The sequence below is a fragment of the Vanessa cardui genome, chromosome 7 (genome assembly GCF_905220365.1).
Source record: "Vanessa cardui chromosome 7, ilVanCard2.1, whole genome shotgun sequence".
Taxonomy (NCBI): domain Eukaryota; kingdom Metazoa; phylum Arthropoda; class Insecta; order Lepidoptera; family Nymphalidae; genus Vanessa; species Vanessa cardui.
In genome coordinates this window covers 1,112,156-1,130,402 of record NC_061129.1, presented here as the reverse complement: position 1 = coordinate 1,130,402, position 18,247 = coordinate 1,112,156, and the positions used below count along the sequence as shown (strand labels likewise).

Genomic DNA, 18,247 nt, shown 5'->3' with positions numbered 1-18,247 from the left:
TAGAGGCCGGGGTGGGGAGCGAGGGACGCGGTACATAGGGGCGAAGGCGCCGGCAATCGATCTCGCACCGCAGTCCGGCTAGGCGTTCGACCATGGCAGACAAGACGAAAGTTGCTGAACAATACTACGCCCCCCCTCCGGACCTAGGAAAATGGGAGTCCTTAAGGATCTTCCTGTGGAATTCCGAAACTGGACAATTTCTTGGCCGCACGGGATCCAGCTGGGGTAAGCATATATTTCTTTTTTATAAAAGATCATTTCTTAAAGGATTGATTTTTAATTTTGGAGGGAAATAATGAAGGGAATAGCTTTAAAACTATTACCATTATTATCATCGCTAAGTCCTAAAACAAGAGAAAAACAAATACACTTTATAATTTTGTAATATTAATAACATTTTAAGGTGTGTTACGTAACACAGATTTCGTAATTTACGAAACATATAGCTTTAATTCGAACAATATTTTAAAAATACATAACGTATCCAACATTACTGGCACATTTAATAAAAAAAACGACAAACATATAATCATTAAAATTAAAAAAAAACATTGATTTTATTTTATAATATATGCATTATCTGTAATGTCTAAAACGTCATATCTTTACTCGATAACAGAGTAAATAAAAAGCTCTAATTTATATATTAAACAATGCCTATGCGACATGCATTGCGCGGATTGATATGCGCAGAAGACATTATGAGGTTTAGTTTGGGTTTATTTATAACGCTAATCAATGGAAGGGATCACATCTGGGTGGGTGCCGCTTAATAATTTACTGCTACTAATACTTTGTTGCGTTCTCTTTAAAGTATGAGCGTTTTCCATTACAGGAACACGAGTCATAGCATCCCAAAACGGATTAGATAATACATATGTCTTGAAGTAGCTTTTTCAATAGGCAAAGGTAACTTACTATACGGTCTTCCTAAAATGAATAAATTAAAAAAATAGTCTATGGTCGAAGATGACTAATTTATGTCATTTAAAAAACAAAGAAATAGTCTATTCGTGACTTCGTGACTTCTATACGTTATAGGTCTCACAATTATTTAAATGGAATTGTTAGTACACAGGTAAAACTCGTAAGGGGTAAATTGAAATATTTTTGAGAATGACAATTGAGTTAATATTTCATCTGTGGTGTCTCTTTAGATAAAGACGACTAAGATTCCGTTAAATCTTCCGCCTAGGCAGATGGTTATAATATCATCTTTATGCAAAGGATTATTTAACCGTTCAAATCATTTGAAAATTTTAAAATTGATTCTTTAATTACATACGCATTGAAAATACACTATTGATTTCGAATTTATTTCTTTTTAATACTAAAAACATTAAATAATTTAAAAAAGGAAGTTATCATGTACGTCATAACATGCATGGTACTTGAACTTTGATATTCGACATTGCATTTTACGTCACACTGTTATATAATTCCAGTCATATATATGGAACATTCTTACCCATGGACATCTTTAAAGAGTAGAAGATCACAGACCATGTTAGTGAGCCACATATAATAAGAATTATACGAATAAAAATCCAAATAAAAAGTATTGTTTCATAGTATAGGTCGACAGGTAAATGTATTACCTAATGGTAGGTGGTCAATATCTTCCATAGGTACTAGCGCTGGAAGAAATATCAAACATTCCTTATATTGCCAATGTATAATAACTTTATCTGTTCTTAAGAGGAATATAGGATATACATTTTGAGAATGTATTGGTCAATTCCAATTATACCTTCGTCAAATTAGGAAACACAAAATATTTTAAGCAAAGTTTAATTCGACAATTGATAGATATTAATATATAGCAATATATATAAACCTATAGCAAGCAGCTAAAGGCGTATCCTCGGCAAATGTTTGCCCGGTAAAAGAACAGGGCAGCTTTACCTGCTCTGCCAACGATCATTACTGAGATTTGCCAATGATGAAAAAGAAACCCGAAACGAAAACAAACTTTATCCATCAATCAGTACAATATTCCTGAAAATTCGTTACGAATACTCGCTAAATAATATAAGGCTGATTGTTATGGCTTTTTGCAAATCCACCTGCTTCTACCCAGGTGGGATTGTATAATATCACCCACTCATCAGATATTCAACTCTCAAGCACTGACGGCAAACAAAGAGACAAGAAGAAACTGCAACCTGAAATCCCAAGTATTTTCGCAATGCCGATATAAGGAATGGTTAATATTTCTTACAGTGAAAATGTTTATGAGCGATGGTGACCAATAACTTCGGTGCCCTTTTTATTCTCCACCTGACTATTTAATAAAAAAGAGCTGATGATTTTTATGTATTAAAAAAATGATTCGATATTACTTCCCATATGTTAACATCGCTGGTCAAAAATATAATAGCTGATAGTTTTAATTCATATTAAAAATAAACAACACTAAATATCAGAAAAAGGTAAAGGAAATATATTTACGTGTAAGTTTTTCATTAACTACATTTAACAGTTTTCGTATATCATGTTACAAATATCCAAACATGAACTTGATCATCTATTTATACGATATGTCTTTGGATACACTCGTAACTTTATATGAAAATATTCATTTTATTTGACGACCAACCCATAAAAAGTAAGCAAAACCACAGCGAATAACTAGTGGTATAAATAAAACGGATTTAAATGAATTCAGTAGTTTCCGCTCGTTGATAAACCAATAAAAATAGTCTTATCTCGTTTATATTCATGCTGATGTTGGTAGCGAATACTTTTTTACAGTTTAATTACATCTTAATGCCTTCCAATTGATGACTTCTTTGACGATTTCTGAAACAGCTTCCAGTGTACGGTCTAATGTATGGACGATAATGCAGTTCACAACCGTAGATAAATTTTCTGCTTTCTTTGGTTTATAACTCAATTGAATCACGATACAAGATTTATGATATCGTAGATATGATCAACAATTTGATCACTTTTCCTAGGTTATTTGGTTTACTCGGTGAAGGCCTTCGTGCAAGAGTTTCTAGATACCATTCTTTCATCATATTCTACAGCAATACTTAGTATAGTTGCGTTCCAGCTTAAAGGATCAGTCCTGATGAAGAAAGATGACAGAGAGATCCATTGTAACAGGCTCGAGGGACATAACATTTTGGTTCCCTTGGTTGATGGCACATTGATGATATGTGGCATGTACAACATTTCTTACAATTGGCATTGGCTACAAATTGACCATTTCCATATATCTTAAAAAGATACTGCAATTCCGAATTCTGGGCCCAACAAAACCAATCGTTTTCCAACCTTTTTAACAAGAATTGGGATAGAATTTCATCCGGAATCTTATGTTTTGCAAAGTTGGCAAGATTAGCGGATTATGTATTAAGAAGTAGTAAAGGACACCTACAGGGAACCAGTTTATTTGAATTTTCTGCGAAGTTCTCCCTAAAAATAGTTCATACCGGTATGTTAATAGAATGTCTTTTTTATTTTTACACACATCAAGCTCATCATTAACCCAGGTAAGGATGGAGAAGATGGGGCGTAGCGAATGCCCATTACACGTACCATAATAAGTTATTAGTACTAATAGTATTAAACAGTACTAATAGTTTTTTCTTTTAATGTAATTTAAATAAATATTAAAAATAATTACCTACTTGAAACCGGTGATGTCACTTACTGATAAATCAAAAACATTATTTATCCACCTAGATTCACTTGAATTCGAAAGCACGCTTGAATTCGGAATATAGATTTAAGTAAAAAATCTCTTCATCTCTCTCTTTTGAATTAAATTTGTATGTTCCGTATTCATTATTCATTGGTTGTGGGTAGCGTAAATTCCACCATCACGAAAATCCTTGAGGAGTCCTTTGTTCAGTCGACATAGTCCAGCTAAAACGCTGTTCCTGTTTGACATTCAATGAAGATTAATTTCAATCCTTTGTTACTATCTACATTTAATAGTATGTACGATTGTCAGTAAAAAAATCAGTAAATTTAATTCAATTAGTAACATTGATGAAACATTTCTAAAAAAAATGCTTAAATGTAATATTCTTATCCAATGTTACAAGTGGCTTTACGTCGCATGCGCATCTAGTTTAGTTTTTTCAAAAAAAGAATCTAGCCATGACTTTAAATTTCAAAAACAGTTTTCTTTATTTTTTAATTCAAGCCTGTATTTTCGAAAAAAATAGAATTTGAATTTCGAATCGTTCAAATAATGAAACGCGTGAAATAAGGCGTGGCACGTTTGTTGTTGAATTTCCAAAAGCGGAAAAATTTGAAAGAAATTCTCGTGTAGGTATTGAGATGGCTTTATTGTATTTGCCTCGAAATGGAATCTATAATAACAAGATTCAATTGAGATGAAAAATGTATGTATGTACTACTATTGTATTAAGTACATATATGTTACAATTTTAGTAAAAAAAAATATAAGACATATATATGTGATATTCAATAAAAGTAGGTTTTAATGTTCTTTAAGGTAAATTTAGTAAATCAAATATAAAAGGAATAACCAATCTTAACTCATTTGCTTTAGAATAATTAAGTAATTTAAGACCATTACCAATCAATATGCTAGTGGTCCCTTGGTTATATCACAGTATATTATATAACGTAACTCGAGACTTATTTAGTGAAACAGTTACTTGTTTTAGAATCTGTCACTATTACTTAAGATTAATTCAAGACAATTACAGCAAATTCAAAATAAACAATACAATTTTGAACTTATCACATTAAAGATAAGATTGAAATCTGAATGGCAAATTAAATTTATTTAACTGTTGCGAACAACAAAGCTTACTATGATAAATAAAATTGAAAATATACCTAGTTAATAAAAATTAAATCTTTGTCATGATGTAATTAAATGAATTTGTATTTTATTGTCATGGAAATAAGGTTTAGATTATAATGCAGTAAGTAAGGTCGATCAAAGATATAAGCCGACTGGATGCGCGGCGCCGGCCCGGCTGCGCGCGCCTCGTCCTTCGGCAGATCGATCCAAGGACATATTTCTGCTATTTCTATTGAATGTTAACTTTATGGACGAAGCCTCTTTGATGGGCTATTTGCAGGCACTCTGATTAATATAATAATAAAAGGGAGGTTTTACGCTCAGTACCAAATCTTTATTGACTATTTGATACTTAGGAAAGACGAGTTAGTTAGTTATTTTGGACTTGATACTTAATACTGTAAAATTGTAGGCATGCTTTGGAAAATCATAGTCGTGTATATTTTGCATTCTTTCTGGATATTGATATTACTTTGTTCAATTAAAAAATATATATTACTAGTTTTATTGCAGTTTTTATATGTGTAGGCCATATACCATTTTGTATATTTTAAACTTCAATTTTGAATTCCGACTTCACCTCTCATGAATTCATCCAAATTACGAAAAAAGGTAGGCCATTGCATCAAAATCGGAACATACTTATAGAGTAATTTTCGCATTAATAATATTAATATAGAAGTATATATATTAATTATTAGTTTTATTCAAATTTTAGATATCTGTGGTACCGTTGACAAAAAAAAAAACGTAGTAATATTTTTGTAGACTAAGTGGCTTCCAAATGTATCATAATACCCATCTGGTCTCCATATTCATACAGAAATAATATATGACATTGTTATTGTGTTTTTTTTAACTAAAATTACGAGCACGAACAATAAACTATACTACTTATAAAAATAGCTTTTTAACGTGTTGTTTTAACTTCATCAACACGGAATTAATGTATTTTTTATTGCTTCTATTTTTTTCTAACAAATATACTTTCATTCGGAATAATCTCAGGAAAGTCTGTGTCATGAAAATAGTTTCTAATGATTGTTGGAAGCTTTTTTAATATAGCTGGGAATGTAGACGCAGAAATAGGAGAACTTATGGTATTTGATTACCTTGGTGCATAGCAAGTAGCAACACACCTCGACAAATATAAATCACTAACAATTCTGACTAAGGGCTTTTCTCCTCATTTTAGAATTACAAATAAGTAGAGGTCTTTCATTTACAAAATCTTTCCAGCAATATGCTAAGCGAAATATAAAAACTTTTTATTTTCAAACAGGAAATATTTTTTCTTATTAATATATAAGAGTAATATAAACTCTTTATAAGTCAAACTGTTTGTAAATTTCAGTCAGTTTTATGCCCAATATAGAACCGAATTGTTAATGATTTGGGTATGTACGTATGTCCTGGTTTCAAAGCTGCATCACGCATGCGTCTCTCTAGGTCTACGGCGCATTCTCCGTGACCTGTTTTTCACCTGGGATAATGATGTGCGCGAAAAAGATAGATTTTAGAATTATGTAATCCTTTCAAATGTCACATCACTAAATTGCATTGTCACTTTCTAATGCTAATGTATGTTCTGAATAAAAAAATGTTATATAAGAATTTTTGTTTAAATATTTATTGTATTGAGAACAACAATTTTAGGAAAATTTTCGAAGTATATTTCTTAGGCATTTTCAGAATCCGTAATTTATTTTAATCAAAAATATATATTTTGAACTTATGTTATTTCTCAGCAAAGCCCCAAGCCTCGTGTTTATCAAATCAGCTTGAGTTTCGTATAACAAAGATAGATCTAAAGATAATCTAAGATAGTTAGAAGAAGAAAGATCTTTGTTATATGGTAATTATTAAATTTTATTGTTACTAATGTAAAGTACATTAAGCCCTTTTCGAAATTGGCGCTTTGACGTCCTTTAAAGCACTCACACCTTGAAAACATTGCCATTATATAATATTTTTCTATAAAACAAAAAAAAAACAATTAGTTCAATATTATAAATTAGTTTTAGACAGTATTATTTGAAAGTAATACACACATTATAGAGAGAGTATATATATGTGGAAATCGTCAATCAAAGGCTTGATGAGCCTGTCCCATGCTGTATTATTGAAAATATTAGTCAAGAGAACATTTAAGAAAAAAACATTCGTAACGAGTAGGCTTTTGTTTATCCTATTTTCGCGTTTCTTATTCATATTATGTAGGTACCTTGTGTTATTCTAGTAACTTTATATTTATAAAAATGTTTTGTTGCCAAAAATTTGATAACTCTTAAAAAAAGTCTTTTTATCACAAGACCAGGTTCATATAAATTCATAAATAATGTAGACAAACAAATGTGGTGTTTTTTAGGACTTAATTATTTATAACCACATTGAAAATTGAAGGGTTATGCGGTGACTCAGTGGTATTCCCAATAATAACAGATAGTACGCATGCGCCTATCTTGACCTATACCTACCTCATGGCACCTGCATAAGTCACTGCTTTGGCGTAAAATGCATCGATTGTTGCATGTTGGTACATACATACATATATACAGCGAGTGCCTTCAATGCGATTTACAACGAAGCACATTATTTTCAAACGTTTTATAAATATACGACAATGTTTTGATTTTCTTGTCTTTTATATATGAATGTAATATCTATTTAAAATTAGTTTTCTAATTTTAAATAGGTATATATTTTATTTAAACAGCCTAATAAGATGGTATAGATATGTCAAGAGTTGTTGTTGCTTTTAGTATGATTACATTTGAAAGTATTTCAATTTCTAAATAACTAATAAATTATTTATTAAAGAATTAAATTAAAAATTTTAAAAAACCCCGACACAAAAAACATAAGCTACCTTTAAAAAGTAAAAAATAATCCATACTGATACATATAGATGTATCAGTATGTATTAATATTTCTCACACACACACCCCTCTTTTTGTGTGGGGGTTAAAAAACAATCATCATTATCGATCCTACTATATAATATGTGTGACATAGGTACATTTTACTTTGTACTCATACACGATTATAATATATGCTTATGTAAGAAATTGATATGGGAGAGCGGTGTCTTCTGGCACAGGTGCCCTGCTGCACTTAAAAGAAGGCTCCAACCGCCGCCCGCTCTGTTTAGACGAAATAAGCTGAATTTTAATTTTATTTTGTAAAATATCACGAAATTACACTAGCCATACTAACCTTTATAAAATTTTATGTAATAAATGCGATTAATTAATAAATTAATTCTATTACTTCATTAAGCACCAATCAAACAAGCCGTATTATTTTACGTATTTTTTCTAATGTCTTTATTTTTTTAAGAAAACATTTAAAATTGATATGGTTTTAATTTTGATTAAGATTAATAATCTGTGTCAAATAATTTAACCTAAAGTTATCGGGAAGTGAGCGAACATCAGTAATTGCGAGCGTGATGTAAGTTACATTACTGTATTATCAAGAAACTACGAAATCGATTTCGATAAAAAAGTAGAAGTAAGAAACAAAATCTTAGTTATATCATAAGGTTATACCTCGCTCACAGGAAACCTCAACATTTATCGTATATGGATAAGTAACAAAAGATATTCAAATAAATACTAATATTATAAATGCCAAAGTAACTCTATATGTCCGCCTATCTGGTCGTTTGTTATGCTTTCTAGCACTAAATCGAATTTGAAGTTTGGCATGAAATTTAAACACCAGAGGCATAGGTAATTTTTTATTTCTTAAAATTATGATCGCCCTTGGGTCGAACCCACGCATATTATTTATAAAAGTACTTTTATTTATTAGTAAATAAATAAAAATTACTTTTATAGCTCTGTGTATGTACACGGTGCATTGTGATAATCGCGCTGAGTGAGTTGACACGAACGCTTTAATTAGTCCGGTACTAATTATTTTGTAACTGGGACGGCTATATTTGTAGCCTCGTTACAAATTCTCAATTTTCGCAGCTCGTTAGTGCTATGAATTATTAAAATGTTAAATGGGCCTAAAGATATTTTTAGTAAATGCCCGCAGATTTTCGACAACTCAGCAATGTCGCCTGCCTAGAAGAAAACAATCTTGTTTGCATTATTGGATACCCTCGAGATAGATCTTTGCTTTAATTTTATCATTTGACAAATTTAAAAAAAAAATGACAGTTCCAATCAAATTTATTTGAATACAACTACTGATTCTTTTAGTGCCTTGGCTTTGATTTCTCAACGCTTAAACAATTTAAATGTCGGTATGGATGTACCATAAATAATATTGTAACACACCATACCATAAATACAACATCATTTGTTCTACGACTATAATCGATACTTTGTATTCAAACTTGAATGGTGAGTTAGCCAGTTTAATTACAGGCCTACAAATTAGAAACAATAAGAATTTGTGACGTCATCTTCAGTGTTAAAATCGTTACCAAATGGCACATACACAAGATTACAAAGCGAAAATTAAAAAAAAAAAGTTTTTATTTCGTTATTTGAAAGCAGTTAAAGAAGTAAGTTTCAATTTAGCTCATTTTAAATATGGAATCCCTGTTATCATTATGTTACTTTTATAGGTTATCAGTACAATCTCATTACGCGTTATTGAGGGATTAGTTCGCGCACAAAACCTTACATATACTAACCACGCGCTTATGTTTTCCTGGTACTCTCAATACGATAATACCATTACTATGTTGTCTTTTTAATGTTTCTTGTCTTGACTTAATTACATTGTCAATAAAAAAAATGTTTTAAATTGATTATTGTTAGCTAAAATATTTTATATAGTATAAATTAATAATTAAAATAAGTTATTATATTGTATGCTAGATGTTTTGGCCGTAACTACTTAAAAAATTATATATATAAAATCAAAATCATAATTTTCACACAAAAAATCATCTCTTATATTTCTAATATTAACACTGTAAATTAAACACTACGTGGCTAAAGCCTCCTCTCCCTTTGTGGAGAAGGTTTGGAGCATGTTCCACAACGCTGCTATTACAATACGGATTGGTGGATACATATAGCAGAATTTCGTTGTAATTAAACACATGTAGTTTTCCTTCACCGCAGATCACAAGACGATTAAGCAAATGAAAATTTGTAATTGTTGTACCTGCCTGGGTTTTAACCTGCAAATCATCGGTTAGGATGCATGCGATCTCGTCAAAAGAGACAACAGTCAGATAATAAAAAATAAAGATTATTTTGGTATATGAATCGTGTATAAATACATATGTACTAAGTAAAAAGCGATTATTCTAATGGTACAACGAGACACTCCAAATTTATTAATCTATGTGATGTATAATTATATGTAGATAATTAGAAGATAGCGGACGAAATCATTATCTTAGTTATTAAAACGATAAATAATTACTTTTATGAACATACCAAATCTCTATAGTTAGTTTGAGTTCCAGTATTCGTTTAGACTGTTAGACTTCACGAGTTCGATGGACCCGCACTTAAGTCAGAGGAAGTGATCGAACAAGCGGATTACAAGCAATTATTGGATCGATTTGGCATCATTACTTTATAAACTAGTTCACTTCTTAACAATCCGAATAGTCCAACTATAAATCATTTTGAATGGCATTTTGTAGAATGACTTGTCTTTGCTCTCAAATTTGGCTTCGTTTCGGCAATCACTTTGTCATTTAAGAATATCTTATAAAGAATATGGTATGAGTAAAATCCAAATCTGCAAATCTTTGTTGGTAACACCCAACGTACCCTACGTTGGGTGTTGCCATCCTTATCATCGGCTTTGAGGCGGAGCATTATCTTGGTATTACAGCACTGTTTTATGCATATTAGGTCGTCTTTTTGAAAAACGAATCGACCCAATAATGTCATATAGTGTTCGCTGTAGGTAGTCTCACCTTTTGGAAGGTAATCAATGAGCTAAATACCATACGCGTTCCCAAAATGTTATAACGTAAAACAAAAGAACAAATGTAAAGAATCACAATATTATCTTTGCTGCTAACGAACGTATATCAATCTCGTACCTAAAATACATTAAACAACAAATATGCAGCGTCTTAACTCAGCAAAAATTCTGGAGACAGTATATGTTGATATTCGGGACAAATAATTATTCGGTATAAAAATAGGCAAGAAAAATTAACTACCGAGGTTCTTTTTTATGAAATTTGTTGATAGATCAGCATGGGCCACCTGATGGCAACCAAGGCCATGGGCACTAAACTCGTAAGAAATTTTAACCTTCCCTTGAAACCACCTAAGTTGGTAAGGCATTGAAGTAACTTATATTTCAACTCATTACATTATATTTTATTTTGTCTCCAGCCAAAATCCTGCTCTTCTATTTGATCTTCTACGCTATTCTGGTCGGCTTCTTCGCGGCCATGCTGACGATCTTCTACCAGACCCTGGACGCGAAGATGCCTAAATGGCAGATGGAGGGCTCTCTGATCGGCAATAATCCAGGTAAGAATATTGAAGCCATATAATATTATTTGTTAAGCTGTATATTATTATGTGATTATGCTGACAAAGTTTTAATCAGAATGTTTTATTTCTGGGGTCGATTTTCTTCAAAGCATGTTTACGTTATGAAGTGTTTTAATAATTACTGACATTTATAATACTTTTCAAAATATGTTTAAAATATATTCAAAAAACTTTTTTAAATAAGAGTAATAGTCATTTATTATATGATTATCTCTAAGAGCTGTTAAATCAATTTTCTTTTTTCATTATTCGAATCAAGGTGTGAAATTATTCGGAAAGCAATCTGGATATTTGACTATCACTTAATATAAAGAAGGTCATATTAACAAAACCGTATTGATTAAGTCGTTAGGTTTTGAAAAACCGTCTTTTACTTTGTATTATTATAATGTTAATTATTTCTCGTCCTCTGTTGACTTTGTATTCTTATAATTGTAATAATGAATATGTTGTTATCATTTCATAGAATTGATTGCTGATCTGACAAAATATTATAGAATAATTATATATAAAACGGTTTATTCAACACGCAAAATAAATATTTTGTGATACATATTTACGATTATTTACGTAAGTTTCTTAAATATTCAGACCAATAACAAATAATAAAATCTGCAATTATAATATTGAAAACTGGTTAGGCAGGTATAATTTATAAATGAGCAGGTTAAGCGGTGACCATAAGATTAATATTTTATCCTTCGAATATATCAGACCTAAAAAAGGTATACGAAGAAATTAATTATGCACTGTTTATAAGATTAATAAAAATTACTGTATCAGAGTTGACTCCAAATAATATTTCATCATGTAATCTCAAGTAGATATTGAATTAAAAGATAAACTAGATAACGTCCAGGTAAGATATATTACATACATATATAATGTTATTTAACTAATGTGACTTTGTTTTTTAAATGTCGAAAGAGTTAAACAACTGAGTTTCTTGCCGGTTCTTCTCGGTAGAATCTATGTTCCGAACTGGTGGAAGCTTCACTTAATATTTTGTTAAATGACGATTCAAAAGTGCTTGTAAAGGTTTACTCCGATTTTTATTTTCTCAGGGCTTGGATTCAGACCGATGCCGGACTCCGCAACTGTCGAGAGTACCCTGATTTACTACAGAGCTAATGACAAGGGATCTGTGCTCAAATGGGCTCAAGTCGTCGATGACTACCTTGAACGTAAGTTACAATTTAACAATATTCTTTAAACGTGTCACTGGTCCAATAGCAACTCTAAAAGACTCGCGAATTTCTGGTAAATCGAGATCCTGAGTATTATGTTTTTTGGGTAAGAAATTCTCGTTCACTTTCATACCGACCGACCGACCGTATCAGAGAGCAATCTTGCGTTATCGGTGTGAATTAGTATGATTGACGCTCATGCTTACTCTTGTAAGCATGAGCGTCCTCTTGGTCTTAACAAATTACAACAAAAAAATAATCAAATTCGATTACATAAAGGCCTTTGTTTTAGTTTAAGGTGGAGGGCACGCCTTGAGGAGATTTACCATTTATAAAAAGAAAAACAAATCTCTATCAAATGTACATTACATACTATGGACAATTATGCGAAAATTAATATAGCTGTAAATGCGTAGAGATCCATTTTTCAATCGACCACAAACATTTCCAGAATACCGCAAGAAGGGCAGCGGCAGCGGTGAGGCCTCCGGCGCTGAGAACCGAGTCCCTTGCTCCCCGACTTCTTCCAACTTGGGCGAGAAGCAGGTCTGCGACGTTCCCGTCGATGAGTTCCACCCTTGCACTTCAGCAAACCAGTATAACTACGAGGAGGCCGGACCCTGTGTGTTCCTCAAGCTGAATAAGGTTCGAATCATTTTCCTCATATTTGATCAGTTCCGATTTTCTGTAATGATTAAAAATTCCTAAACAATCTTTTGGCATATTCAAGTTATAAGTTATATACAAATTGCACCATATGCATTACCGTCTACATGCATGAACTTAGTTTAAGAATCTAGAACACCACGAAGATACCTTCAAGGCAACATTTCCAGTCAATCAAATTGTGTAGATGAAAAATTAATTGTCAACTTTTATTGCTGACTAAATATTACATATCAGAACAATATTTTTTTGCTGCCTGGTAATTTATTTATAAACGCCAAGGCAAAGATATAAAAAAAAAAAACAAAAAAGGTCGAAACATGTACATTTTCGACACCAAATAATTTACACTTTTGTTATCATCAATGAAAAATCTTTTGCAGATCTTCAACTGGATTCCTAATGCTTACAACACCACAGACGGCTTGCCAGAGAAAATGCCAGAGGATCTGAAACAGCACATTAAGCTGGTCGTAAGTATTTTTACAATATATATTTCTCCACCCAAATATAAATGTAAAAAATATATTAAAAAAAAAACACATTACCTATAAAATCAATCTTAGGCTAAGTACACAAAAATCCCATTTTTATGATAATGATGAACTTTATTATTATCTACATATATAAATATTACAAATGAACGAAAATGAAAGTGAAAGTAACTCTGTTTGCCTGTCTGTCTGTCGCTCTTTCACGACCAAACCGCTGAACCGAATTTTATAGTCAAACCAATCCAACCAATGTATACTTTAATACACTATTTTTCTACCAGTCCGGCAAACCAGAGGCCAATACAGTGTGGGTATCCTGTGAAGGCGAGAATCCTGCTGACGTTGAGAACATTGGCCCTGTGCAATACATCCCACGCCGTGGCTTCCCAGCCTACTACTATCCCTTCACCAACAAGGAGGGATACCTCAGCCCTCTCGTGGCTGTGCTCTTTGAGAAGCCCAGGAGTAAGTCACGTCACTCTCACGATTTTCTGTGCAAGTTATATCTTACATAATTATAATAAGTTTAGTATAAGTAGTGTAGTATAAATAACGGCATACGTAGTGTCGTCGGTGTGTCGGTCGTCCTCAGGCACGGTGGAGTGACGATTTGCGCAGGACGGCTGAAAGGAGTACATACAAGTAGCCGAAGAAAGATCACAGTGGCATGCAATTGGAGACGCCTATGTCCAGCAGTGGACGAATATGGGCTGATGATGAAGCTTATAATTTAAATAACGCGCACATTTAGTTTAAACGACATTTTAATGTTTTCTTTATATATTTCAATTACATTGTTTTAATTACGAACGAAGACCGAACTTAGTATTTAATTATTATTAAGTAAATGTTTACTATTTCAGCGGGTGTCCTCATCAACATTGAATGCAGGGCGTGGGCGAAGAACATCAACTATGACAGATACGAGCGGCGGGGCTCGGTCCACTTCGAGCTGATGGTAGACCGTTCTTAAGCAGCTATATATTGGCCGACAACTTGGCAGCAACCATTTTGACACGTTTCGCTTGGCCAAATCACCATACAACGCTTATTTCCCTGCTAAGAGTCATCTTGGTGAAACGCACTTGGCCAAGTTTTAAGACTGCCTCCCACTGCCAACTCCAAGAGCGGTCACCGTTCTAAATCTTCGCCAAGTCAGCCGTGGTTGGCCGCCAAGTTGTCTGACTGTCCGCCAATTGGTTACCAAGTTCACTTCGCTGGCCAATTGGTCGCCAAGGCTGCCAAGAACATACACCACGCCGGGCGCCGGCTGCCAAGAGCGCCATTAGCAATAGCCACATAGTCGGCGGTTTATTTATATTCGTTTTAGAATAGCCCTCGGGCGCCACTGAGTTGAAGTTTTCGTTTACACGCTTAAAGTTAAATTGAATTTTAAATTATTATTAAATAATATTTATTATTGTAATGTTTTCTGGACCGAGAGTCAATAAATACGCAATAGTTGGTTCCAATATAGATTTTTAACAGTGTTTTATTTATAAACCCTAAATTATACTTTATTTAATTTATTTTTATATCATTAGTTATCCAACCAGCAAATCACCCAACATTGGGAAATGTTCATGCCCAAAGACATCGACAGACCTTTAAGTATTTAAATTCTCTAGAAATCGCTACTGCGCCACTAACCGAGATGTTACATCGCTTATATCTGATGTAAATATAACAATATATCTTGTCCTTGACCAAAATTAAACATTGCTGCTTGGCGGCAGAATATATGGTGAGCGGTACTTACCTGGACTGTCTATAAGATAAGATGATGCATATATTTTAATATTATAAATGCGAAAGTAATTGCTACGACTTTACATCTAAACATTTAAACGATTTTGGTGTGGTATGAAGCAGTCTTGATTGCCAAGAAAGGACATAGCATACATTTTATACATCAAATCTTCAATCTCTGGCAAAAAAATTTAAGCTAAAAATTCATTGTTGTTGTTGCAAATTCCTTTAATGAACCTTTAAACCCTAATCATAGAACCAGAGCGTTATTAGTATGGAAGAAGTTTTTGAAGCGAAAAACGATCCAAATATTTGTATTCTATTATAATTTATAATAACGTCCCATGTTCTGATGAAACACTTGAATCTTGGAGTAGTAGTGTATAAAGGTGGATTAAACGTATAACACCTCGCCTTTTTGCTTCCTCTGGTGACAGGGATACACAACGCGGTATGCTGCTAGCATGCAAATCAAATCAAATCAACTTTATTCAAGTAAACTTCAACTTAGAGCTGAGATGGCCCAGTGGTTAGAACGCTTGCATCTTAACCGATGATTGCGGGTTCAAACCCAGGCAAGCACCACTATATATATGTGCTTAATTCGTGTTTATAATTCATCTCGTGCTCGGTGAAGGAAAACATCGCGAGGAAACCTGTATGTGTCTAATTTCATCGAAATTCTGCCACATGTGCATTCCACCAACTCGTATTGGATCAGCGTGGTGAAATATGTTCCAAGCCCTCTCCTTAAGGGAAGAGGAGGCCTTAGCCCAGCAGTGAGAAATTTACAGGCTGTTGCTATACTACTGTAAACTTCAAAATGAATCCTTTTTTAAATACTACCACAATCTTGCCACCATTCCAGCCGATCATGATTTATATAATAACCATTTTTAATTCTTATTTATATACATCTGAGTATTTAATGATAATAATTCAATTATTTTGTTTCTTATATTATGTTATGTTTGATATTATAAGTTGGAAATACAGAACTTATTAACTATACTCTACTCTACAGTAAAAGTGTAATAAGGATAATTTATTCTAATATGTTAACGAACTTTTCCTCTTCTAGCTAATCTTTGAGTTACTTAGACGAGAAGTAATCAGGAAGGTAGATAGAAGTCTTGGATTAATACCATAAAATATCATAAACCTAAAAATATACTAAACGCTTTGATATGGTATAACACATAAATATATAAATAATAACTAAACTTTGCAAATATTACAAATGCAAAAGTCATAAATGTTTGTCTGTTAAGTTGTTAAGATATCACAACTGAACCATTTAATTGAATTTCAAGAAATTTGATTATATCTAAACACGGAAGGCTTTGTATAACTGAAACCTACGATCCCCCAGGTAAAAACTAGTTTAAGTATACATATATTTGCTATTAGATTAATCACTTTAAAAAAAATTTGCAGGGCATGGGATAATCGTAACATTCTTCGCTCTCAAGGTTAGTAACGCATTGGCGCTATAAGGAATGGTTAATAATATTTCTCATAGTTCCAATGTCTATGGGCAATTATCAATAACAATAAAAAACTGCAATCTGTAATTAAATTACTATGTGCAGTGGCACCGTCTAGTAGCGAGCAAAGTAGCTTACTACAAAAATTAACATTTATGTGTTTTCCAATAGGCTAAGTAGGTTGGAGACTAAGGCGGCAAATTTGGAGGGGCGGCAAATTTAGCAAAAATATGTTATTATCTCACAGAAATAAAAAAAAACATATCATATCACCTAGTTTATATTCACACTAATAACGGGAAAAAGCCGATGTAATGAGGACGATAGAACACAAATCACGAAGTTGCAATTTCAGAATAAATATATTTAATATGATTGTGAACTAAACTAACGTATTGAATTTCAAAAGTCAGTAGGAGCGGCAAAAATTGAATAGCCTACTAGTCTACTAGCGGCAAATTTGTATATCCGCCACTGGGCTTATTATAGCCTATTCCAATCGAAGCAGGAATAAAGATAACCAACCCATTTCATCTATATTGAGACTTCTTTTAGACTCATCTATATTGTGCACTACTAAGAGTTTATAAATAATATATCTTTATTTATAATACAATACTATTACACTTAAATATTTATATCCATTTTAATTTTACTTATAAAATTCCCATAGCAGTTTTAAAATCCATAGTGAATGTCATAGATTAATCAAGAACTCGACCAACGATATTGCTTCTTTTTTTAACAGAAATAACCCAGTAGTTTGAACGCGTGGATCTTAGTCGATAATGGGCTCAAATCCAGGCAAGCATCGTTCAGTTATCAATGTGCTTAATTTGTGTTTATTATTCATCTCGTGCTTGACAGTGAAGGAAAACATCGTAAAGAAACCAGCACGTGTCTAATGTCATAGAAATTCTGCCACATGTGTATTCCACCAACCCGCATCGGAACAGCGTGGAGGATATATTCCAAATCTTCTCCAAAGGGAGAGGAGGCCTTAGCCCAGCTGTGGGAAATTTACAGGCTGTTATTATTGTGGTTGTTGTCGTTTTTGATTTGCTAAAACCTACATGTGTCTAATTACAATGAAAGTTGAACCACCAACCTTTATTGGAGCATAGTGAAATTTAAGCTTTAACAGACTAGTGGGATATTGACAGTCTATTACTGTTGTAATATTGTACTTCTAGATTCCTTATATCTATGTCACCTGACACTTATTGTATAAAAGAGCATTAAATTCACTCTTTTCACGTCTGTTGTCTAAAATTACAGTGAGTGTAACTACGGACCATCGCTTCTAACACATATTATGCTAATATTAAATACTATGTCTAATAATAAAAGTTTTTTTACAATCCAAAGTGAAAAA

The 18,247-nt window shown here is 32.6% G+C and overlaps 1 protein-coding gene across 1 annotated transcript; it reads left to right on the top strand.

Annotated features, from left to right (window-relative positions):
* Positions 1–30: 30 nt before the first annotated feature.
* Positions 31–15,118, top strand: LOC124531353 (sodium/potassium-transporting ATPase subunit beta-2-like). The gene is made up of 7 exons (XM_047105888.1): positions 31–225; positions 11,125–11,265; positions 12,354–12,473; positions 12,928–13,121; positions 13,526–13,615; positions 13,918–14,101; positions 14,500–15,118. Exons 1-7 carry the CDS (start codon positions 93–95, stop codon positions 14,607–14,609), a joined length of 972 nt encoding a protein of 323 aa, XP_046961844.1. The 5' UTR covers positions 31–92; the 3' UTR covers positions 14,610–15,118.
* Positions 15,119–18,247: the final 3,129 nt, after the last annotated feature.

Bases quoted from the DNA above. Each gene is read 5' to 3' on its own strand.
- LOC124531353 (XM_047105888.1), top strand. From the start codon at position 93: ATGGCAGACAAGACGAAAGTTGCTGAACAATACTACGCCCCCCCTCCG. The intron at 226-11,124 runs GTAAGCATATAT...TTTTGTCTCCAG, and splicing joins CCGCACGGGATCCAGCTGGG to CCAAAATCCTGCTCTTCTAT. The intron at 14,102-14,499 runs GTAAGTCACGTC...TTACTATTTCAG, and splicing joins GCTCTTTGAGAAGCCCAGGA to CGGGTGTCCTCATCAACATT.